This window comes from Apodemus sylvaticus, chromosome 2 (assembly GCF_947179515.1).
Source record: "Apodemus sylvaticus chromosome 2, mApoSyl1.1, whole genome shotgun sequence".
Classification (NCBI taxonomy): domain Eukaryota; kingdom Metazoa; phylum Chordata; class Mammalia; order Rodentia; family Muridae; genus Apodemus; species Apodemus sylvaticus.
The window spans coordinates 84,376,661-84,394,879 of record NC_067473.1 but is presented as its reverse complement, the minus strand read 5'-3'; the positions used below and the strand labels follow the sequence as shown (position 1 = coordinate 84,394,879).

General features: G+C 39.9%; 1 protein-coding gene across 2 annotated transcripts in view; it reads left to right on the top strand.

Annotated features, from left to right (window-relative positions):
* The window catches only part of Fam13a (family with sequence similarity 13 member A), a 107,622-nt gene that overhangs the window by 51,348 nt on the left and 38,055 nt on the right, over nucleotides 1-18,219 (top strand). Inside the window, exons 5-8 of one of the 2 annotated variants that reach the window (XM_052173831.1) lie at nucleotides 442-628; nucleotides 9,306-9,382; nucleotides 10,175-10,217; nucleotides 17,666-17,813. In XM_052173831.1, coding sequence (XP_052029791.1) covers nucleotides 442-628; nucleotides 9,306-9,382; nucleotides 10,175-10,217; nucleotides 17,666-17,813 — 455 coding nt within the window. Of the gene's footprint in view, nucleotides 1-441; nucleotides 629-9,281; nucleotides 9,383-10,174; nucleotides 10,218-17,665; nucleotides 17,814-18,219 lie in introns of both variants that reach the window. The other variant, XM_052173830.1, reaches the window with a different exon arrangement.

Genomic DNA, 18,219 nt, shown 5'->3' with positions numbered 1-18,219 from the left:
CAGGTTATGTTTGTGTACCTCAGGCTGTCTGATCTCTCTGGCGTCCGAGAACCAAGATGGAGGCGAGTCTCTAGTAACTGACTGGCGGGAGGCAGATTTCTGATGTGGCTTCTGTGAGGTGAAAGGTGCTGTAAATCTGCTGCTGCTTGCAGCCCGGCTGGCCAGCGATGGTCAGTGGTAGTGGGCACAGGGCTGGCCAGGACCCTGTCGCCTTGGTTCCACTGCTGATGGCCCTTCCTCTGGATGAGCCACTGCTGCTGCTGCTGCTGCTGCTGCTGCTGCCACCACCGTCGCCTGAAAAGCCTAATGTTTTTAACGTACAAATAATTAAAACCCATTATTATGATATTCCAGTGTGTAAGACATTATTCAGTGACTATACTAAAAAGTTTCCAGTTTACATTTTAAAATAAGATTACGCTGTTTCCTTTTTCATTCAAGGGAGCTTGTCAACAAGGAGAATATGCCCTATGGCTTCAGCAGCTGTGACGAGTGCATCCTGAACAGCCAGGAAGCAGAAAGGATCCAGGACGATATTTGTGAATACGTTGGGGAAAGACGCAAACCCAAGCGTCAGAAATCCAGCTCCAGGCTTGCAGAGCTCAGCGAAAACCATGATGGGCTCCTGGTAAGTGGCGTGTTAGTACCTTCTCTACCTCAGCCTGCAAAGAAATATCTCTTTCTCTTAGTGTAGAAAAAATGGAGTGTCACAAAATTATAGGACTACTGGCCCAGAAAGTGCTTGAATTGGTATTTCGTTTTAATGAATTTAGTGATTAAGGCAGAGAACTAGGACAGACTTTCTGCCAAAAGAGCAAGAGACAACACTTTTGTGTGACTTAAACTGCTTTTTAACCTAATTTTTAAGCATTTTTACATTTTTGTAAATAAAACCCTTTTATAACCACAGTCCTTTTCTTTTTCCCCACCTTACTTAGTCCTGCGTATATGAAGCGTAAACTGGATGGACGTACACACAAAGCAAGGTGAAGGAGGGTAGCCGAGAGGCCTCTGTGCTGTGCCAGGAAACATTTTCATGTTTGGTGGTGACAAGCCTAAATACATACAGTACTTTACTCCAAATTAATCAAAAGTAAAAAGAAATCAGTGCTCAATACAGTTACCTCATACCAGAACTTTGAGACATTAACTTTATATCTAAGTTTTTGCAATTGTTTCAGCCAGTGATATCTGTATAACCAATATTCCTCTTCCTTTTTTATTTATGCTGCAGTTTCTCTGAAAAATGAAATGCAAAATCTGCCTTCTAATACCTTTTGTTATTGTTACTTTTAGTAAAACAAAATTAAAAATAACAACCATGAGGATAAATAGATAACAGTACAGAAGTCTGCAGTAGAAAGAGAAATGGAGTGTCTCTCTGGAGTACAGATTCTTTAGTCTCCTTTACCGATCAGCTGTTTTACAGCTTCATGCTGGGGCGTCTGGTACATTTATTCAAATTATAAATTGGCTCTTTTCCCACTGTTAATTTCTATATGGGCTTAGAAAAAAATTCCACATTTTCCCCTAAATAAAAGAGGCCTACTACAATCTAGAAAGTTATATCTGATAGTGTTCTCAGAACAAAGAATCAGGTCACAGTGACTGTTTTAAAATCATCATTTTCTTTCTTTGTAAAACTGTGTGTGTGAGAGAGAGAGAGACAGAGAGACAGAGAGACAGAGACAGAGACAGAGGTGAGACAGAGACAGAAAATGGGACAATGTGTCTATGAGAGAGAGGGAGATTAGGAGTGAGAGAGAGAAGGACAGAGAGAGAGAGAGAGAGAGAGAGAGAAACAGAAACAGAGACAAACACGGCATTTAATTCAGTCCTGTGTACTACTACTGACCTACATCTTTAACCTCTGGAGAGTAATAATTAAAGTCACCCCATTAACTCTTTATCTGACCCATAATTTGCTTATCTGCCAGAGATATTCATGGTGATTAAAAGTCTGAAACTTAGTTTTTATAGCTTCGAAAGAATACACTTCTTTGTTAAAATCCTTTTTAAAAAACATGAGTTAACCCCTCAACGTTCCCACAGATAATAATGCTGTGAAGTTTCTAGATGGTAGGAATGAAGAGAAGTGGAAACATTTATTTCTTAAAATACATGTCTGAACTTCCTTTGAAAACATTTCAATGGGAGACTCCTTGTTCTAGTTCATTTTTGGCATGTGAAAGAATTTGCCACTCCCCAGTCACCAGCTTCTGCATCCAAGGACTGCATATCACATTAACACAAATATGCTCTGGCTTTGTTGCAATTAAGAATTTAATTTATTCTGACAGCAAACTTGGCAGGTAAACTTATTCCTCTACGAAGTGATGTATTGCCAAAAACCTTCGACTTTTTTGTGTGTTCTGTGAATTTTAAAGTTTTATTATTTTTAATATGGGTAGGAGTATGTTACTGAGTGCAGGTGCCTGGGGAAGCCTGAGGCATTGGATACCCTGGGAGACAGAGCTTCTGATGGTTGTGAGCTGCCCGGTACAGCTTTAGGATTTGAACTTGAGTCCTCTGGGAGAGTGGCAAATGCTTGTAACTACTGTGAAATCTATTTCCTGAGAGCCAAAATCCTGATATCAGTAATTTTGGAGGCCAAGGTATACAATTACAGTACCAGCTGGACAAGGATCCCTCATCAGACTATTTTGAGATAACGTCTAGACCTGCATCTCAAGAAATGAGTATTCCTTTCCACTGTTCTTCACGTACTCGAAACACTGTTCCCAGTGAGTAACTGGTGGTGTAAACTCATGGGTTTTATTTAAAGGTATTAAAACTTAAAACATAGCCTTTCTAAGCTAGAAAGCCAAGCTTCAGGATTTAAATCTCTTTGGCAGTCATGAGAAAGACTTCCCTGTGAATGTGATTTTGCTTATGAAATCCAGAGTCAATAAAACAGGGCACCTAAGTGAAACTGCAGGCACAAAGACCCCCAGCCAATCATTTATCTGGGAAGGTCTGAGGAATTGTGGAGAGCCCGTTATGGTAAAAGGATCTCAGATTGAGAAGCCATGGGACGGGGGAGCATATTAACTGGATTCTTAAACATATAGAGGATTGATCTTACACTGGGTATGATGAGAAGCCACAGGAATGTTGTTTGCAAGGATGTAAACCTCTTAAATTTAGTGTTACTGCAAAACTGAACATTAAACATATGATCAAGGGAAGGAGTTGGATCAGCAGTGAGCAGGTCTGGCCATAATCTTGGTTCTTAGTGAAAGCTTAAACTAAGATGATAGCAAAGGCCACATACACGGCCTTGCTGGAGATTGGCACTGCCAGTTTATGAGAAGAAGACATAACTTTGGGAAATGATATCCTAGCTTCCCTTCACACTATGATAAGATTAGGTGTCATGTTAGATATGGCAGAGGAGCTATCTAAGAGATAATTGCATATCTGGGCCTGTAGTTCAGACAAAGTATCTTCACTAGAGACATGTGTGACAGTCATCAGAATCGGAGATACTTAAGGAGGCATACTAACACTTAGACAATGGGAAAATATGTCCATAAAATAAGCTTAATAATCAGCAGCCAGAATGTAGAGGAAAAATGAGCAAGTTTTGTGTCTTACAAACCGAGTAACTGATTGTCTTAAGGAGACAAGAGTCAGAGGTGAGGCCAAGAGAGGACGGGGTCTGACCATCTGAATTTGCTCTGGTAGACAAAAGAGAATGGAAAGAGATTAACTGTATATGGTAAGCACCCAATCCCCAATCTGCCAAAGAGGAGCACCATGTACAGAACTCGCTGGGCCCTCACAGACTTGTTGTCCATACAGTAGGAGTGCCTGGGGCTTTTTCTTTCACCTTTCTAGGATGTGAGGACACAGAGCTCATCAGGGTCTAGGACACAGAGGCAGTGAGCTGCCAATCAGCATTAGGCTGCTCAGCTCCAACTCTGTATCACTTCTAGGGATCCTTTCCCTCCCTCCTTGGCTGTATCTGTACTCTTAATTTCTTTCAGGACACAAGATATTCTTGCTTTGTTTAAAGAGTCAAGATAGTAAAGATGCTATTTAACTATTTCCCTTACTCTAATGTAAAAAAAATTCTTAATCGTTAACCATCCCATTTTCTTACCTGACTCAATGACAAGTGATTTTTTGTTTGTTTTCTAACTCTAAGTTTATCTTGTAAGGCAAACACACACACACACACACACACACACACACACACACACAAACCTCCTTTGGAAAATCAGTTTTACTGAACCTCTTCCCCTGGCTGCACATGGATAGCATGAATACAAACAAACAAACGATCTCTTACACACACAGTTTTCATAAACTCATCTCTATAGGCCTAGAAAATCATCTTTATTCCCCCCAAATGTTCTTTCTAGAACTCAGCCTAACAGTGTGAGAAGAGAGCCCCTCAGAGGCTGGCTCATGCCAAATCCCCCCTCTAACCGTGGGGATTCAAAACTGAAACACAAACAAGCAAACAAGTAAAAACACAGAAACTTGTATACTGATTCTCTTATCATAAACCTATCATGGATAATTAGAAGCAAGTTTACTATTTCAAAATATAAGATCAAAGAAATAAGTAATACCTGGTGTGAGTTCAGTAAGATACAACGTAAGTATTAGAAATTATGGTTAAGAAAACTAATACAATGCGAAGCCTTGATAATTGTATTTGAAGGACTTTATCATTTTAAACCTTCCAGTAGGTAGGAGCATGTTATTAACTATCTTCATTTTAAGTACAAAGGCATGAAACAAAGGGGATTGAATACCTAGGATGCAAGTAAGTAAGCTATGGTGTGTGTGTGTGTGTGTGTGTGTGTGTGTGTGTGTGTGTGTGTGTGTGTGCAATCCTGGGAAAAACACTGAAAGAAAAAAATTGTTTCCCCCAAATGTTTGCCCAAAAGAGATTGTATAATGTAATGGTATTACTAGAAATAATTGTTAATCTTTTATTTTCTCAACACATCCTATTAGAATATATAATTAATTCTACAGTAAACACTATGTTGAAACTATAAAGCAAAAGAAAAGATCTAGTACATCCCATGTCTGTGAACAGCTTTCATCTGATGTCTGAAATCTAAGCTGAGGTTCCCAACAGGAGAATGGGTCTCCAATTACTTATATCTTGGTTCAGTTTAGCTTCATAGTTATATAGCAAGGCAGGTGAGAAGGGTACTAAAGCTCAGTCAGTCCTAAAGCACTTGGCTCTCGTGTGTAAGATACAGAGTTTAATTCCCCACACTGCTAAAGACAAGAGCCCCAAGGTCATGAAGCTTTAGTTACTACTTATGGAAAAGAAAGATATTAATATCTTGGCTTTTTGAGAGCCAAATGCAAATAAATGTGCTAAAACTATAGGTAGAAGTGAGGACAGTAAAGGGTTTCCCTTCCAAGTGTCCCCTGTGTTCTGATGCCTAGTCTCTCACTTTGGTTTTAATTCAAACATTTCATGCATCTACACTTGTTTGCCATGGTCCTTTACCTATCCAGCCCTGTGGTCAAACTTTACACATATTTTTCTTCAGAAGCCCAGTTTACTGTTAATGAACTGGCTATTCAAGACCCCTCCACTGTGCCCTACTATGTCCTGTGTTTGACACATGTCTCTTTGTCTCTTGTCCTTGGCACTGATCTCTCCCTTCCCTCTTCTCAGTGGCTGTGACTGCTCTGCTACAGCCTCACTGGCTCAACTTCCTAAGTCAGACTTGGATGTAAGTGTTACCCAAATTTGTGACACCTCTCTATCAGACATTTACTTATGCACACCAAGTCTAAGGTTTAGGTCGTTTCTATAGATGATTTCCACATCAGCATTTGACAAATGCCATCTCCATGTGCTTCACATAGTTCTAGAGTCGACATGTTAGAGCTCATTCTTCTTGTGCTGCGATCTTTTTTTGACCTTGGGGTGTCCTGATCCAACCCCATTGTCTACTCCTTAGTTCTTCTAAGCCCCTTTCTTTTCCTCAGCTTCGGGCCTTCTTCCAACTTTCTAATTGTCAAATGTAGTTTATTATGTTTAAAATATCATGATTACTGGGCCAGTGATATGGCTTTGAGGGAAAGGTGTTTGCTGCCAAGCTTGACTACCTTAGTTCTGGGACCTACATAGTGGAAGTAAAGAACTGACTCCAACAGGTTGCCCTTTGACTTTCACATATATCTTGGCAAGCTTACATGTCATCCCATGCACATCCATGCACATAAAAATAAAAGGTCGTTTAAAAATAAACCGTTTGAGCCCTTTCCTCTTTATCTTATCTTTGTATTACTGATACCCTTTTCTAATTAGTTTGGAGTCACAACAGTAAGCTAGGACATCTGCACACTTCCAGTCTGCCCCTGCTAGACTATTCCATCTGCTGCTACAAAACAAATCACCCACCCATACAGGGCTTTCAGACTTGATCTCAAGTGCAGCATAATACAGCAAGATATCCTGTCCAGACTACAAGGCAGTGCCACACGTGAATAAGTCCTTATAAGCATGCTTCTCGATAAACATTAAGCTCACTTAGTCAACTTTCACACACACACACACACACACACACAGAGAGAATGTCTACTATACTTAATATGTGTCTAAGTTACAGTCTATTCTTGTAATTATTATAAAGGTTAATGTCAGATACTATGGGAAAGGTGGGTTAACTCCACTACCTTTTATGGATATTTTCAAGTTAGGTACAATTATAAATATAACCTCAGTCTAAATGAACAAACATCTTGATGCAGCTAGCTTGGACTGGAAATTATTTTAAATCCCCCTTTGCCCAATGTTGGCATTGAAAACTAGACACAAAACCTATTTGACCACAGACTGAAGCACATATACATGGGAGGAAAATGACTTTGTCTTCAAAAGCTGTTCATGTTGACAGAGCTTTTTAGAGGACAGGGCAGAAGGCCTCCTTTGAACAAACATGCCACCCTGAAGGTCAGGCAATGCTGCCAGTCAAAACAAGTCTATGATTCTAACCTTGAGTTAAAGAAAGGAGACTGTGATGTGACCTCATTAGCAAAGGATCAGTGGCAGGTTGAAATCCCTTTTTGTCACTGTTGTATATTTTATGTTTTACTGCTTAAAAATATATCTATATCGCCTAGGCTAGATCAATAGGTATACATGGACTGGCAATCTGAGTGATCCCTCAATCTCAAAAGATGGTAGGAGAAAGAGAGTTATCCTTTGAATTCACCCTTATGAATGCATGCATGCACCCTCACACACACAAACACACACACACAAACACAAATGGAACTACTGATACCATAATGAAGCCCCATGGAGAGCTCACTAGCTCTCCATATCCCCATCTTCCTCTTCTGGTCATGAAGTAGCTATATGCCAGAAACAGCACATATCCTGTCTCTCTACTGGTGAGATGTGAGAAGAGATGTGTATAGCTTGCAGGCCTGGCTGGTGAGATGTCCCATTTGCTTCCTCCATCCAGAGGAGGGCGTACCTAGAGGTTTGTGCTGAAGATGGCAGCTGTTATCTGCTCCTGCATATCTCCCTCTCCCTCTCTGTCCACCTCACCCTCTCCCTCTGCCCGTCTGTCCATGTCTCTGTCTCAGTCTCTCTCTGTCTCTCCCTCTCTCTCTGTCCCTCTCTCTGTCTCTCTGTCTGTCTCTCTGTCTGACTCTTCTCTCTCTCTCTCTCTCTCTCTCTCTCTCTCTCTCTCTCTCTCTCTCTCTCTCTCTCTCTCTCTCTCTCTCTCTCTCTCCTTCCCCAGTTCTTTGAGTCATTGAATTTGGGCTCCATGTTATACCCTAAAAAGGCAGCAGGTCTCATGCAATTGATAACTCACTCTGAGCTATGCTGGGCACCAAATAACACAGCAACAAATGTGACCACTGATCTTGCCCTTGTCGCTTTCATGGTCTGCCTGGCCTAAACACACTTTGTCACAGTGTTTATAATACCTTTGTTTCTATCATAGGCTCTGAATAGTAAAGTTAAACATTAATTGCCAAGACACAGAGTTCAGAAGCCAATGCATTTTTTTTCTGTATTCAATGGTACACAAACAAAAGGTATCTTAAATTTATATATAAACATGGCATGTTTTGTTGAAAAGTCAGAACTTACTAGCTGTTTTTCAGATGAAAAGTAAGTTGTAGATCAAATACTAGGGTGGCACTGAGAAGAACCTGCCCATATTTCTTGTGATGTGGCCTTGATTCTTTATCTTTTTTTTTTTAATGGTATTGGGTTATATTTTGGTGTTTTCTCCATCTTCCGCCTTCCTTTTGCCCTTGACCCCTGAAACCTCCTTTGCACGTTGATGTCAGCGTGAGACCTTTGCCCACCCATACCTACTTTATGCTCCCTGTTCTCCTCTCGTGGTTTCCTGTCTACCTTCAAAATTTGTACCTACTCCCCTAACTCCTTACTTACATACACACACATATAAAAAGTTAAGGGTCCACATATGAAAGCAAAGTTCTTTTCAATAAACATGAATGTGCCGTGTCTCTGTGGTAGGATATGGAGTGCTTTGGGTGTATGCCCGGTATTAATATATCTTAGGTATAAAATAGTTCTATTTTTAATTCTTTCAGAAACTTCCCCACTGATTTCCACTGGGAGTGCACTAGTTTACACTGCCCTCAATAACAGATCAGCAATGCGTAGAACACTTACTTCCTTTTCTTTCCTTATGCAGGAAATTGAATCTAGTGCCTTGCCTAAGCTAGGCAGGTGTTCTACTGTTGAACTACATGCCAGCCCATAAAATAGACTTTGGACCACATTGATTTATAATCAGGCCATTCTCATCATTGCCTATTGTTTACTCAAGGTCATATTAGCAGCATATTCCACAATGGTAATAAATTAAGCTGGGTGTGAGGGCACACAGCTGTAACCTTGCACTCTCCAGATGCAGGCGTGTGAATCACCTCAAGGTCATCCTCCATCACATGAGGCCCTGTCTCAAAGACAACAAAGACCAAAAAGAAAAAATATAGAATGAATAGCAACTGATAGATTAGACTGAAGATCACCCCTTCATTGTATTTCCCAATCATCCTGAAATTCTGGCAATCTGAGTTTTGCACATTAGCTATAAATGCCTTTTTAGCTTGTGAGGATGTTACAGTTGTCTGGTTCCATGATGACAGTTGTCTTTGTTAATGGGGTGATAGGACTCAGTATATCTTTATGCCAATAGTCATCATTTTAACCATCAGAAGTGTGTCTCAATTTACTTTCCCTGATTTTTCTCTTTTAAGGAAAGGAGAATATGCTATTGAACTTTTCTTTCCTTGCCTCATAGCACCCAACATTTATTATGTTACAGAACATGGAAAGTCTCAGTTCCATGCAATCCCAAGAAACACCTGAACCAGAAGCTGCAGAACTGCTATCATCTGAGAGGTAATTTGAGAATTTTCTTCTCACTCTATTTTTCAAGGGCATGAAAGATTTCCATCACTAAATGCTATGTGAGTTATAAGAACTAAAACAAACAGGAGAAAGAAAGGATTTTGTGTAGCCAGAAGTATTTATTATAAGGAGAGTATTTGGGGTACAGACTCTATTACTATGGCAAATAATTATATCCACATGTGGTTTTCTTATGTTTTTTATTCACAGGCATTCACTTGAAGAGATAATATTTTTACTATTTGAAAATTTTATAAAATCTATTTTGATCACATTCAACCTCTCTCCTCCAACTTCTCCAGATCCATCCTACTTTCTACCCGTCCAACTTCATGTTCACCCTTTTAAAAAAGACAGACAAGCCCAAGTGTGTTGTCTAAATACTCTTGGGTGTGGGAACTACCATGGAGTGTGGATCACATCCTTAAATAAAGCTGACTCTTCTCCTACCAACTATTAAATCCCAAGAGCTTCTCAGCTACTGTTTGGACTCATGTGCCAATTCTCTCAAAGCTGGGATTTTATCTGGCTTGAGCCTGTGCAGATATTGTGCTTGCAGTCACAGCTGCTATCAGTCCACATGTGTTGCTATACCTAATATACTAGTGAATTTCTTAGGTTCTTTATTATATTTTTAATTGTATGTTCTATTTTGTTTTTTAGTTTTATATGAATTTGGGTCAGAAATACTCTGACCAATTTTAAAATAAATATAATTATAAATGGATAAAAGAGATTATAAAATAGATGGATTATTTATGTATTTGTTTTTCTTGTTGATAGCAAAGAAAATGAAAGAGGCAGTAGAGACACTCAGCGTTGTCAGGTGAGTTTTGCCCTTGTTCTTGAGTGTCCTTGGGAAATGGTACTAGCCTGTTGATAAGAGCCAGTAAGGTAACTCACAGGACTGTGATTAGAAATTAGATTAGATTATTTTACCCCTTGTAAAGATAAATTGTGCTAGTACAGTTATATTCCTCTCATTCCTTTTTAAATTAACAAAAATTCAGATTAAGCTACTCAATAAAGGTCCTTTTCTTTCAGATTAAATGAAAAACTCAGCTCCCCAATGGCTATATCTCTATGTTTCATTCATCTTCCTGCCTTTGTGTATGTCATCTTGGCACCACATTGATTCAAGTACTCATTTTCTCTTTGGCCTATTTCTGGTACAGCTTAGTGTCTGAACTTAAAATTTATGTATGTATAGCACATGTTCTATATCTAAATGCTCCCAGCCCCAGGGTCAATTTTAGTATATTTCTGGGAAGAATTAATGCTTTTCTCTAAATACTTTTAAATGTAGATATATTAATAAAATAGAGAGAAGTGTCTTAGTAGATGAATACTTCTTAAAACTTGCTGAGTAACGACCTGATTTATTAATGGAGTTATTTAATAATGTCTATTAAGTTGTCTTACATATGTTCTATTCTCAAAGCATTTAATGACAGCCAGAATCACTGCCCCAAGAAAGTGTTGAGTCTAACAGATTAGAATCTAAGCACCATACTAGGTAGAAGTGAGTGGCATGGCTGAGTGGTACAGGATGTATATAGCATGTAGAAAGTCTTAGATATGATCTCTACCAATGAAAACACAAAGAATTGGAAAATTTGAGAACTTTCTCTTTAGAAAAGTGTACACTCACACAAACAATTGTAAGCTAATGAAGACCTTCCCATTAATGCTGTAGCTTTCTTATATTTCGTCTGTTTATTTTCGTCTGTATAACTTCATCAGCCTAGACAGAGAGCTGGACATGGTGCTGGACCTGGAACTCCAGCACCCAGGAGGCTAAGGCACCAAGAATGACAGTCTGGCTATATAGCAAGATGCTGTCTCCCTACAAAACTCATGTGTTTTTGTTTGTTTGTTTGTTTTTGTTTTTGTTTTGTTTTGTTGTTTTTTTACTTCAAGCCTCTGCCTCTGAGATAATTCCTTCATATCTTATTTACAACTCAAGTGTCCTTCCTTCCATAGGACCAAAGCAACAGGCTAGGCTGCTGGACTTCTTGTCTCTTAGGGTGCACATTTCTTCTTTTCTTTACCGTCTTCCCTGGCTTGCAGAAAGCCCTTTGACATTGGACATGAGTTTAAATCTTGCCAGGCTCCTGGAGATGTCTCACCTATTCTGGGATAACGTGAAGTAGAACAGTGGTGTCAATGAACTTCATGAGAGTAAATCACAATGCCAAATGGCACTCAAACTCACAGTGGTCTCCCCATGTCTCTAGCTCACAGCACAATCATTGGGACAGATCTTAAATTCTTCTCCTGGGTGCCAGGTTTGCTTTTTCCATGTGCTACCCATATGTAGCACCAATCAGCAACCAGCTCACTGTAAGCATTAACTCTTAAGAAATACTACCATCATGACCACTTCAGTTCAGAGAAGAAATTAGATGGCGAATTAAAATAAAGAACAAACTCTGACTGTCACCCTTTATAATAGTTGCACCAATGGAGAAAAAGATACCACTTCACAGGATTGGGATTACATCTATTTTGAGGGACTATTTTTATTACTATTCATTAAAGAATGGAAGATTTGTTTTCCATTTTTAATGTACTCTCCCTTGTTTCAGTACGATTTTATTTTTTTTTAAATGTCAATTGGCTGTTTTAAACATACTTCATGCCAACACCTGTTTTGAAAACAATCATGACCCTGCACCTTCATTGCATGCCTTTAATTTTTTTTTTATTTTAAAAAGAGGATCTCTGGGAGTCTCTGGTACGTACTTTACACCAAAAGTTACTTTTCTTCTGAGGTTTGAATTAAAAATTATTTAATTGCACACAATGAAAATATTTCAAAGTCATTTCAAAATTTCACAAAGAAAAGTAGCATTCCTTGCGGTGGGCAATGCAGAGGTTGACAACATTAATAAAAATATCTTCCCTGGGTTGTATGAATGGAGATAACTTAAGAAAGAGGTAGCATGTGTTTTATAACACATGGAGCCTAGAGGATTTGTTTTTTCTTTCTGAATATCATTTAAAATCTCAGGTCCTGAGAAAAGAAAGCATTCTTATCACTCATGTGCCCCCCCCTTCTAAAACACATGACTGAAATATGTTTTCAGACTTGTGCTCACTATGGAGGTGTCTTACACTTCAGCTCCTTCTGTAAGCTAAGCATTTTTCTTTAAAGGTTTACTTTTATTGTTTTAATTATACATATGCATGTGAGTATTTACATGTGAGTCTAGATGCCCAATGGAGGCCACAGATATCAGACCTCTCTACAGATGTAATTACAGGCAGTTGTGCAGTCTGATGTGAGTGCTGGAAACTGAACTAGGGTCCTCTGCAAGAGTAGGAAGCACTCAAAATCACTGAGCCATCTCTCCAGTCCCAAGCCAAGGAATTTTATATTGTGGAAATATGTTGCACTTCATATAAAGTCTAGACTATTCAAACAATAAACTTATGAATCTTTTTGCCATGGAAGTAAATCAAGCAAGGATTATTAACTGTGTGGAAGGACATTGAATTACCAGAGAGAAATTATTTTATTTCAGAATTCTAAGGTAGGGAAGTGTTAAATTCTTTCAAGATATTTTTATGTTCTTTATGCCTTCTAAGCCCACCAATTAAGAGTGATTAGAAGCATACCTTTGATAACAAACAGGACATTCATCATAAAAACCTATTTGCCTTTTTCTCATCCTGCTTCAAAAAAGTAATTAAATAAAAGAAGGAAAGGAAAACTAGGAGAAAGGGAAACATTAAGGCTTTCTGTGCAAGACTGAAAGTTGATTGTCCCACAATCTCAAGTCCAAGCTCTCAATGACCCTGAGAAACAGGACTGTCCTTTCACCACACGCTGCTGGAGCTTGTGCACACTTGAATCTTGGGACTGTGTTGTGTCTACTCTCCTTTATTATCAGGCCAAACAGTAAATGTTGGCAGTTTCCTGTGTCTTCAGTTAATGTTGTTTTCTTCCTGAAAAGCTGCATTGTTCAGCAGCCTCAAGAATCATCATTCCTCATTCTAAATCCTGAGCCACTTACCTAAATTCTGCACAGGGAATGGCTCATGAGCTTGTCTAACACCCAAAGCTGGGGACAGAACAGGTCCAATCAAGCTTGGCTGGACAGGTGGGAGTCTTGACAATGCTGAGGCTAAGAGACTGAAGTTAATGGTTTGAACCTACATATGGACTGTCACCTGAGGCCTCCAGCACTCAGACCTTCAAAGTGTTTCTTCCACCCTGAATTCTATACTTTATGCATTTGTGAAGTCTATTGCCCAGAACATGCTACATGTTCAGTAAACCACTGCAATAGGAAGGGGGAGGGGAGTAGAGGTAGAAACAGAAATCTATGTACTCTTGCTGTGTGCAATCTATTGTATATGTTTTTGATTTGTAACTCACAACAATCTTAAGATGTCTCAATCCAGTATTAGAAAAAGGGAAACTAATGCTCAAAGATGCCGATTCACAGGTCCTGACAAAGCAGAGCTTCTATTAAACTCAGGTCTATACCTCCAGAACTCACCTTTACCTGCCAACTGTACATGAGACATCCACTATTTCACTAAGCAAAGATTCTTTACATTATTATATGAAACAGCATTTTGACAGAGGTTCACTGTGGTCCACATCATAGCATGACAGACTTGTGAGATGAAAGTTGTACAATTAATTTACTTTTCGATTGAACTGAAGATACTAGATGTGTAAACAACAAAAGTTTAAACCAAAAACATTTCCATATGTGAGGCTGCCCTTAACAAGTTAACCTGAATGATCAAAGAAGAGAAACAGATAAGCAAATAGGCAGTATTTGCCATGTCTATAATAAGCATTCCTAGAAAGTATAGACTGCCTAGCCAGGTGCTTCAACTGAGTTACCTACAGGCAGGAAGAGAAGTTTGTCTTCTGAACATGCTGCAGAGCCTCAGTAGCCACTGAAGAGCAGCCTACCATCAGTCTCCTCCTCTGCAGTAGCCAATTGTGCAATCCAAGTCCAGGAGAGACACCAACTTCATAGACCAATTGGGCCAAAAATTAGGACTCGGGCTGGTAAGATCAGAGGACAAGTAGAGCAATAACCTCAGGGATGGATCAGAGCCCAGCAAGATAGAGCCAAGTTATGCCTGTGTTGCACTGGAACAGAGCATGCTTGCTGTGCAAGCGTGTCCATGGTTATACAAGCTGGGGTAGGTATAGGAAAGAGTGATGTGTCTGCCATTGTTCCAAGAATCAACTTCAGTTAACCTAGGTTTCACTATGCAGAATGTCCTACTCAACACTGAATGGTGCTCATGCTGGTGGCTGTCCTTGAGGGATTTCAGATACAGTGACTATTTGCTACTATTTTTTACCACATGAAAAAGCAAACAAGCCAACAAAAAACCAAGGCCTCATTGAACAAAGCTTCCCCCTTCCTGAAATGTTCTTCCCAGTGACAGCCCATTCCCTCACTTCCTTCACACCTCTGCCTGTGTGTCAGTATGAAAAGAAGCCATCCAATCCATGGCCACTCAACATAAAACATGACATCTTGTCCACTGTCACTAACACTCATCTTTCCTTGTTTTATCTCCCATAGACCTAATGATGTTTTTATTTTCAAAACGTTTAATGGCTTATTTTTATTTTATCTGTAAGGGTGTTTTGACCACACATATGTATGTGTACTTTGTATGATGTTCCTGTGGAGGCAGACCCTCCTGGAACTAGGGTTACAGAGAGTGGGAGCCTCCGTGTTCCTGTGGAGAATAGAACCTGGGTTATCTGCAAGAGCAGCATGCTTTTAGCCGCTGATTCACCTTTCTAGCCCTGAAATAATTTCTTATTAACTGATTCTATTGTGTAACACTCACAGGACATTTGATTTTGCCTAACGCAATTTTCCTAGTGTCTAAGAAACTATCTAACACACACTGGAACATCGTTTCTTGGATGAACTAGCAAGTACTTTTCCTCTTTGCATGTCACGTTTTTCGACATGTAGTAGCCAGCACTAGAGTACACTTAATTATGCAGAGATTAGCTAAGCATATAGGGTTGTCACCCTTGCCTCTGCTTCTGGCACCCTTGTCATCTGCGTTCCCTCTTCTCAATCCCAGCGCAGCCCCCTGGAACCTCTTCTCCCCCTCTGGCCAGGGTGCTCCTTGGTTTGCTGGCCTTCACACTAGCCCTCTTCTGCCTATGCCTATATGGTAGGACCTCTTTCTCATTTTGCTTATTTTTTCCCATGGTGCATAAACATGTTCCTTGTTTTGATAGAGTGTATTTTACCTTAAATCCAGTCATATGTGCTGTCTTCTAGTCCCCTCACTAACAGTTTGGGGACCTGGCATATTACCCATTGGTCTTTACATGGTACCATACAGCAAGAGAAGGAATGGTGACTTCTGCTTGTCTGTCTCTTTTTTGAGTTGTAGGCCTGCAGGCTTTGATTATCATATCTTAGATATTCACAAGAACTTTAAAAGATTGTTGAGAAATGCCTATTTACTATATGCATGTTCATCTCTTTGTCTCACACATTTATAGTCATACAAACCCATACATTCACAAATTTGACTGTCCCTAAAACATCTAAAATCTGAATACCATGTTGAAGTTTTCATCCCTGTTCCACTTAGGCTAAACTCGCAGAACCAGTGGCTGATATGACTGTTTCCCAGTAAACAGATAAGACACTCAGAATATCCTAGTGCAACAGTTGGGCTCACATATCAGATATTTACATTATGATTCACAACACTAGCAAAATTACAGATATGAAGTAGCACCAAATAGTGTTAATGATTGGGGTCACCACAACATAAGGAACTGTATTAAAGGGTCATAGCATCAGAATGGTTGAGAACCACTACCCTAGAGTAGAAGGCCTTGGTATTTCTCGTGATGCTACTGCTCATCATGCCTGTATTGAAGTATTGCTTTGTTCCCCATGTTAAGAAATGCCAGTCTTCATGCTTCACTCCAGAGAAACAGAATAGAAAGAAAATCACCAAGAATTCCCCTGGTGATCTCAAAGTGGGTCGGACAGCTACTAAAAGGAGCTGGAAGGCTCAAATAGCACTTTATTTTAAGTATAACAACATCTCCTACATTAATGAATTCACTTATGGCTTCCAGATGTTCTTGGGTTTTTTTCAATCAATAATGGGATAACTAAAAATAAATGTTCATTTATCCCCAAAGAAAATATTTTGTACAGATCTGTGCTATTTGAAAAGTACATTTTCAAGTAAAAATATTTAAGCACAGTCATTTATGATTTCACAAAAAATGGAATAGATATAACAGCTTAACTTACTAAATGCCAAGAGAGCAAGGTAAAAAAGACAATTTTGTTGCAAAAGAATTCATTTAATTGCCATTGTAAACACACACACACACACACATACACAAGCACTTAGCTTAAATAGCTGCATTTTAAGGAAGGTTTTTCCCTTCCATCATTTCCTAGCCAGGCTGTGGGCACTACCAATGGCAGAGCCAAATGCAGCTTTAGTATTCAAGGTAACTGAATAAACAGAAAAACAATGACAACTGCAAATTTTTAGGATAAAATTACATATCGCCAACTTGCCAGCTCTTACTTTTACTGAGAGGGAAGATCGCTCACCCGTATTCTTGGCTTGTTTTCAGGGTCTGTTTCTCACTGCTAGCTGAGATGAAACACCAAACCCCAGCCATTTGAATTTGCGCAACAATGTTTTAATACCCAGAGTGCCTCCATAAATAGTCTGTTCTCCCCACACTCTAGAGAAAACAGCCCCATTTAATCGATCTAAGCCTGAGGGCTCAGAGGAGTGTGGTGGCCCCAGCTTCTCCCCTGCCCTTGCAGGAATGTTTACCTAAGCAGCAAAGACACTGCTTGCCAGACACACCATGTTGCTGCCACAGCCTTAGCAACCGTGGCCAGCTTTTTGTTGTTGTTTACCGTCTGATGGGCCATGCTCCTTTAAGAAACATAAACTCCTTCTCCTTCTTCCCGGTCTTAGTCAGTAATCACTCAAGACCTGTCAGCTGCCTGGAGTTATCTGGAGGAGCAGCCTAAGGAAATCATCTTGCCTCTCCCCTCCAAGAAGAAAGTTAAAGGCTGGCAGATGGGCAGTGGCTCTGTGCATGAGAGTATCCAGAGCGTGCCCAGGGGGCATCAAGCCCTGGCTTTTATTTTTGCAGTGGAAATGTTAGCAGCTGTGGCTTGGGAGGTTGCATTCAGAAGGCACTGAATCGATGCAAATGTTTTTGCATTTTGATAAACAGTAACTTTAGGGGACACTGTGCTGTTATTGCAGAGCCCCACAATGAAGATTCAGGAGCATCCCAGTGTATCTGACGCCAAACAACAGAGGAATCAAGATGCTGAAGATCAGCAGGAGAGCTTTGTCCCAGATATGCCCCAGTTGGACCTGACAGCTTTGTGCGATGAGAAGACCTGGGAAGGTAGGTGATCATCTGCCATTTGGGTTGCGCATTAAAGAAGCATATATGAATAAGTATAGACAAAGCATGTGACCGCATGCCTGTGCGGATCGGAGTATGAGCCATGCATGCAGAAGAAACTGGGTTTCTATTAATATAAAGAAAAAAAGAAAAAAAAGAAAAAAAATCCCTTACCGGGCATAGGAACATGCCTTTTAGTGTTGCCAAGGATAGTTGCAATACAAGAAAGGAAAATATGCAACCGCTCTGTCCTAGTGTCACCTTGCAGTATATTTTTAAGCCAGCAAGAGTGCTTCCCTGCTTGTGGTACACTGCAGAAAGCCAGCCACCCACCATCTCACCCACTACCCCTCATGCCTTAGCTGCCCCTGGCTACTCACCAGACACATTACCCACTTCCTGAAGT